Genomic DNA, 6,660 nt, shown 5'->3' on the forward strand with positions numbered 1-6,660 from the left:
TTGAACATCGGGCTGTAGAACGAGACAAGGCAGAGGCAGTAGCCGAATATGGACGCGACGACCAAGGACCGGCGCGTCGTGGTCTGACCGCGGAGACCCAGCCACTGCGGCAGCAAGTTTGAATCGGCCATCGCCTGCGTGAGTCGCGCGATGGGGATGGAGAACCCGATCGCCGACCCGATCTGTGCTGGAATCAAGATCCATTCCGCCGTGCGCGACGTGAACCCCATGCCCAAGTACAACCCGCGATTGAGACAGAACTCGTCGGTCGCGATGATTTCGAGCCCCGGGGGCAGCGACGCGAGAACCAGCACCATCGCAATGTTGGACGCGAGCAGCGTCCACACGGCGGCCCGCGTGCCTTTTGGTATGTTCACGGCCGGGTCCTTGACAAAGCCCGTGTTGACGGTCGGACTCTCGACGCCGGCGAATCCGACCGTTGTCGACGGCAAGATAGCGAAGAACGCCGTCGAGATTGTCCCGGTCGCCCACGTCGTTTCGCCATTGTCAAAGTTGTGCAGGATTGCGTTCTTCTTGAAGTTCACGTATGGCAACGACCCAAAGATGAAGAGGACGCCAGGCAAGAGGCTCGCCACAAGCAGCACGAGCATGCAGCGCCACATGTACTTGCCGCGCGAGTCCAAAAACCCGATGCAGATCGCGTAGAAGAGCAGCCACACGAGCGGCTGGTACTCGCTGTTCATCTTGAGATGGGTCGTGACAAAGTCCGTCACGTATACCACCGACACGGACGCGTACGACGTGTACTCGAGGAATTCGAGGCAGCTGAGGAGGTACCCAGGGTAGAAGCCGAGGACGGCTCGTGCCAAGCCGTACGAGCCGCCGGGCACTTTGCCACCGACCTCGGCGATGCACGACACGTAAATGACGTACGCGACCCCCATGAACAGTTGCGAGATGAAGTAGGGCAAAAACCCCACTTTGAACGACTCGTTCCAGCCATAGAACTGTCCTCCGATCACGGACACGACCCCCAACGCCCAGACGTGGATGGCCGTGGCCTGGTCGCTCGGATCGACCACGATTTCTTTGACGTCGACGATGTGGCATCCGTTGCTCGTTGTTGCCGGAACTGTCGCAGGTCTTGGACCGATTGGTGCTCGGGGAAGGATGACCCAGGGTCTGTTGAATCCGTTGGTGTCACAGGGAGGGCATCTTGTAGCAACGTGTGCGTTGCTTTTGATGGAGCTACCTTGATTCGCGTGGTAAACATGGGTAATGCCCACAAACGGGAGTTCGTAGACTTTAAATAGAATGGACTGGTCTAGCAATGGAAGGCTGCTAAGAACGATACTATCTTGTGGGTTACAAGGCTGGTTGATGATTTGGCTCACGGCAGTTCGGATGACATGCATTTGAATCGTTGCCATCATCACACAATCCATCGAGCTGGCCCACAGGACTGACTTGGAGTCTTGGATCGCGTCGTGCCAACCGTCGCATTGCTTCCAGAAGCAGGGGAATTCGAGGACTGCGAACGGACCTGATCTATGTTTTCATTCCGCCTCAACGAGCGCTCGCCCTTGCAAGTCTTATACTACTTTGCGTAGAACACGGCTCCAAACACCAGTACGGTCGATCTACCCTCTATATGCACCCAGTCTGGTGTTCGTCGCAATAAACCATGGACAACGCGTTTGGTGAAAGGGCATTAAATACTAGTCATGTATTTGTAGCACAGCACGCCGCAAACAAGGTCAACTGAACACGCAGCTCTTGTTGCTCCTACTCTCTTCAGCTTCACACTGAGGACTCGACATTGGACGCGACTACCTCTTCGTAGTGCTCCGTTTAGCCGAGAACCTGCGCCAAACGGAACCGGTTTCATATGGCAGGAATAGCGACCTCAAGAACAGACAAGTCGAAGCATTGCTAGGGGCGCGTCACTTGGAAAGACCCCACATGTGGCGTTTTTCCAAGCCTGGCGCTGAAGGACGTTAGATGCTGCGAATGCGCCAATCCCAAGCAGCACTTCGATCTGTCCGATCAGGGCGGAAGTGGCACTTCTCCGCGCACACCAGACGACTGCACCACTTCTTGTGCAACAAGTAGTGGAGTCACGGGGGAGGAAGTGAATAGAAGATGGGGCGTACTTGGGGCGGCTTCTACCAACCCTTCAGATACAACAACATTAGTGACAATTGTCTTTGCTGACTTGTCTTGGACACTATTGCTTGAATTTTGTTGTGTACGCTTATTCTTTCGACTACTTACGGATCTTAGATGACTAAGTAGACATCTGAAGCTCCGTCCCCACTTTGGATTTCTTGGGTATGATCTGTTTTGCCGTCATAACCAATGACGCACGCGACAACTGACTCGTCGCGGATGTCCTCTTCTTCTTGGACGCCCGCAGCTTGTTAAACTTCATCACGCTAAACTTGAAAATGGACGCGTACTCTTCCTTGGACACAGTTTGCACCTTTTGGCACACGAGCAAGTAGTAGACGGTGAGCACGGCGACGAACCCGATCGTGGACAGGATGGCAATGCCGTCGTCGCCCTGGAACCCCCCGGCAATCGACACGAACACCAAGAAGAACACGACAAACACGTAGTACGCGCCGGTGAGCCCGTATGGACTCTTGTACCCCTTCGTGTCGATCTTGTACGACGTGCGCAGCATGACAAAGCCCAGTGTCTGGCCGGCATAGCACAGCGTCCCCGCGACGATCGAGATGTTTTGCAGCGTCATTTTGAACATCGGGCTGTAGAACGAGACAAGGCAGAGGCAGTAGCCGAATATGGACGCGACGACCAAGGACCGGCGCGTCGTGGTCTGACCGCGGAGACCCAGCCACTGCGGCAGCAAGTTCGAATCGGCCATCGCCTGCGTGAGTCGCGCGATGGGGATGGAGAACCCGATCGCCGTCCCGATCTGTGCTGGAATCAAGATCCATTCCGCCGTGCGCGACGTGAACCCCATGCCCAAGTACAACCCGCGATTGAGACAGAACTCGTCGGTCGCGATAATTTCGAGCCCCGGGGGCAGCGACGCGAGAACCAGCACCATCGCAATGTTGGACGCGAGCAGCGTCCACACGGCGGCCCGCGTGCCTTTTGGTATGTTCACGGCCGGGTCCTTGACAAAGCCCGTGTTGACGGTCGGACTCTCGACGCCGGCGAATCCGACCGTTGTCGACGGCAAGATAGCGAAGAACGCCGTCGAGATTGTCCCGGTCGCCCACGTCGTTTCGCCATTGTCAAAGTTGTGCAGGATTGCGTTCTTCTTGAAGTTCACGTATGGCAACGACCCAAAGATGAAGAGGACGCCAGGCAAGAGGCTCGCCACAAGCAGCACGAGCATGCAGCGCCACATGTACTTGCCGCGCGAGTCCAAAAACCCGATGCAGATCGCGTAGAAGAGCAGCCACACGAGCGGCTGGTACTCGCTGTTCATCTTGAGATGGGTCGTGACAAAGTCCGTCACGTATACCACCGACACGGACGCGTACGACGTGTACTCGAGGAATTCGAGGCAGCTGAGGAGGTACCCAGGGTAGAAGCCGAGGACGGCTCGTGCCAAGCCGTACGAGCCGCCGGGCACTTTGCCACCGACCTCGGCGATGCACGACACGTAAATGACGTACGCGACCCCCATGAACAGTTGCGAGATGAAGTAGGGCAAAAACCCCACTTTGAACGACTCGTTCCAGCCATAGAACTGTCCTCCGATCACGGACACGACCCCCAACGCCCAGACGTGGATGGCCGTGGCCTGGTCGCTCGGATCGACCACGATTTCTTTGACGTCGACGATGTGGCATCCGTTGCTCGTTGTTGCCGGAACTGTCGCAGGTCCTGGACCGGCTGGCGTGTCGGGTGCTATCGGGGACAGTGGACTAAGGGTTGTCGCTTCTTTGAGAATAGCTGGGGGGCCCTTCGTCGGTGCAATGGCAGCCTTGTCCTTGGCCATCGTGATAAGGGTTTAGCGATGCTCCTGGCGGCGTGGAGCTGTATTTCGCTCAAGTGAAACCATCGATATTTTTAGGCACGTTGCATCGTAACGACCAGGTCGTACTTCGAGAATTGCCAACAACCTTGACAAGCGATGGGACGGATTGCTTTGTCAAGGTTGATGCAGGTAGATACCACAGAGTCATGCATTCCGAATATTCTGACCCATTCCCTGAGTTAACCGGCAAGGGCGACTGCACATCCGCATGCAGCGGGGCTTCGCGGGTTTAAGCTGTTTCACAAACGCCAGCAGTCACAGGGACATTTGAAGTACTTCGGACATGGATCTTTTGAGCCAAAGTGACATCATCCTCAGTACAAGAGAACATGCGATAGCTGACTCAACCTTCCTGCCGCAGTTGCTGGGTCTCCGCGGTCAGACCACGACGCGCTGGTCCTTGGTCGTCGCGTCCATATTCGGCTACTGCCTCTGTCTTGTCTCGTTCTACAGCCCGATGTTCAAAATGACGCTGCAAAACATCTCGATCGTCGCGGGGACGCTGTGCTATGCCGGCCAGACACTGGGCTTTGTCATGCTGCGCACGTCGTACAAGATCGACACGAAGGGGTACAAGAGTCCATACGGGCTCACCGGCGCGTACTACGTGTTTGTCGTGTTCTTCTTGGTGTTCGTGTCGATTGCCGGGGGGTTCCAGGGCGACGACGGCATTGCCATCCTGTCCACGATCGGGTTCGTCGCCGTGCTCACCGTCTACTACTTGCTCGTGTGCCAAAAGGTGCAAACTGTGTCCAAGGAAGAGTACGCGTCCATTTTCAAGTTTAGCGTGATGAAGTTTAACAAGCTGCGGGCGTCCAAGAAGAAGAGGACATCCGCGACGAGTCAACCCTCCTTGGCGTCAATGGTTCGTGGCATCGTCAGACATAGTGGAGGTTCGACGTCGAATTGACGAGGATATTTCCCACTTGTTTGACAATTGAAACACTGCTACGTTGCCGCACTCAAAATTTGTCGCACTGCAGGGAGAAGTCATTCCGTCGTGTAGTTCGATCGTCAGGTGCATGCAAGTGTTCGACCGATATTGCTGTCTGGTCGCAGGCAGTCAAAACGCGGCTGCAGAAACACGGCATTTCAAAACCCTTCTGCTTTTGGATTGCCTTGTCGTCGACCGGATATACAATGACGTTTGTCCTGGACGGCATTGTCGCCATGAACCAACCGACGCAGAGGCGTACGATTTCGTGTTTGTGCCCGTAGTTAACATCGCCGGGTACATTTTTTTCTGGAATGGCACCGATTCCAACAGAAGGATGAGAACCAAGTCGACTTGAACCGGAACTGACCGTTGTTTTGCATGGCCCTGACGTCCCTGGCCCTTGGTCTGTCGTACCCTCGTCCATACACCGTGTGCGAGCCTGAAACCCGAGGGATCGATCCATGAATCACACCGAGATGAAGTCGCTTGCTTCATGGACGTCGACTCGTATTCGGTCTCAACGGGAATACCCCACGACGATACGAAGCTCCCAATTGGGAACGGAACGATTCACCTCTCTTCGGTACACGAGTCCAAGGAGCGATAGGGTCATGCTCGACCCAAACGTCAGCGGGACCGTCCTTCACGTACAACTAGTTACTTTGACAACTAACCACTACCGAAAGGTCAACAGCCCGCGTTGACGGTCGAAGTGGCTGGAAGCGGCTTTGTCGTATCGACATCGGGGATATGAGCCAACGGGGAACAAATCTAAATGACCCCATTTGTCAAGTAAGTCGCTGTGTTCACTGGCCCTGTGTCCCCTGCAGCAACATTCAGCACGACGATGTCTCGGTCATCTGCACCAACTTTTGCACCTCCTCGACTGCTCCCCCATAAATACAATCCCCGCCCCAACTTGGACCCACCCGATGGCTGACCCCTTCATCGGCACTGACTGCCCCACAGCTGAGCACGACCACAAAAACCACTGCGATCAAGGCCAAACCTAGTTGAGGCACGTGTGCTACCTGTTACTACCCTGGCGGCAATCCCTGCTTTTAGAAGGTCCTGAACGATGTGGACAAGCCGTTGACAATGCAAAAGTGATTGGATTAGACGTTATACTTCATGCCTCGGAGTATGGTAGAATTTGGCCTGGTGGGTGGTCCTGATCGACACGTCTCTTGGCTGCTCAACGATCCAGGAATCCCACTGTGCATCCAGCATTGATGATGGCCAAGGTCGCCATGTGCTTGATCACCTTATCGCTAACACCTGCTTGAATGACTTTACCAAGGGTGTTTGCCTCAGGTGTGTTTTGTCGTTCGGCATCGTTCGGTGTGCGAACTTTTGTTGATCTTTGTGAATAGAAAGCGAATGCACTGATCCTGCCACGAACCTCGCAATTTCGTAATCTCTGTAGTGCAGTGGTTTCCATCATGAAAGAACTGAGCATGCACTTGAAGCATCGATGGGGGGGATGTTGAGGAGTCTATCGCTACAACGCCCGATCCGTTTACAAGGTCGTCACCCGTATGATGGTGCCGTTGTAGCAAATGAGTCAAGCATATCTTGCAGCCGCATGTTTCAATGTGATGCAGCACTGTTGTGTGGATACCAAAATAACACCTAATCGTCCAGAGTTGCTCTGGTCGAGTGCGCCCCGAGTGCAGATCAACCTCGCTGAGGTCGGTTGCTGGATGTTGGATCGATTCGTACGGGACGATTCACGACGGGACGATCT

At 54.9% G+C, this 6,660-nt stretch overlaps 3 protein-coding genes across 4 annotated transcripts; 1 reads left to right on the top strand and 2 right to left on the bottom strand.

Moving 5' to 3' along the window:
• Window positions 1–193: 193 nt before the first annotated feature.
• Window positions 194–905, bottom strand: H310_09768 (hypothetical protein; the record flags this gene model as incomplete). Its single annotated transcript, XM_008875926.1, has 2 exons — window positions 194–260; window positions 301–905. The coding sequence occupies 2 exons, from the start codon at window positions 903–905 to the stop codon at window positions 194–196; spliced, it is 672 nt and encodes a 223-aa protein (XP_008874148.1).
• A 1,271-nt stretch (window positions 906–2,176) lies between these two features.
• H310_09769 (hypothetical protein) lies at window positions 2,177–3,980 on the bottom strand. The gene has a single exon (XM_008875927.1). It carries the CDS (start codon window positions 3,935–3,937, stop codon window positions 2,249–2,251), a length of 1,689 nt encoding a protein of 562 aa, XP_008874149.1. The 5' UTR covers window positions 3,938–3,980; the 3' UTR covers window positions 2,177–2,248.
• Window positions 3,981–4,049: 69 nt separating this feature from the next.
• On the top strand, window positions 4,050–4,936 carry H310_09770. 2 transcript variants are annotated; one of them, XM_008875928.1, is made up of 2 exons: window positions 4,050–4,105; window positions 4,156–4,936. In XM_008875928.1, the coding sequence occupies exon 2, from the start codon at window positions 4,260–4,262 to the stop codon at window positions 4,884–4,886; it is 627 nt and encodes a 208-aa protein (XP_008874150.1). In that variant the 5' UTR covers window positions 4,050–4,105; window positions 4,156–4,259; the 3' UTR covers window positions 4,887–4,936. The 2 variants fall into 2 exon arrangements, with proteins under 2 accessions (XP_008874150.1, XP_008874151.1); XM_008875929.1 differs by having other exon boundaries at window positions 4,168–4,936.
• The last annotated feature ends 1,724 nt before the right edge of the window (window positions 4,937–6,660 follow it).

Source organism: Aphanomyces invadans, assembly GCF_000520115.1.
Source record: "Aphanomyces invadans strain NJM9701 unplaced genomic scaffold supercont1.22, whole genome shotgun sequence".
NCBI classification, from domain to species: domain Eukaryota; phylum Oomycota; class Saprolegniomycetes; order Saprolegniales; family Verrucalvaceae; genus Aphanomyces; species Aphanomyces invadans.

Excerpts from the sequence above, each read along its gene's own strand:
- H310_09769 (XM_008875927.1), bottom strand. The coding sequence starts at position 3,937 with ATGGCCAAGGACAAGGCTGCCATTGCACCGACGAAGGGCCCCCCAGCT.
- H310_09770 (XM_008875928.1), top strand. The coding sequence starts at position 4,260 with ATGGATCTTTTGAGCCAAAGTGACATCATCCTCAGTACAAGAGAACAT.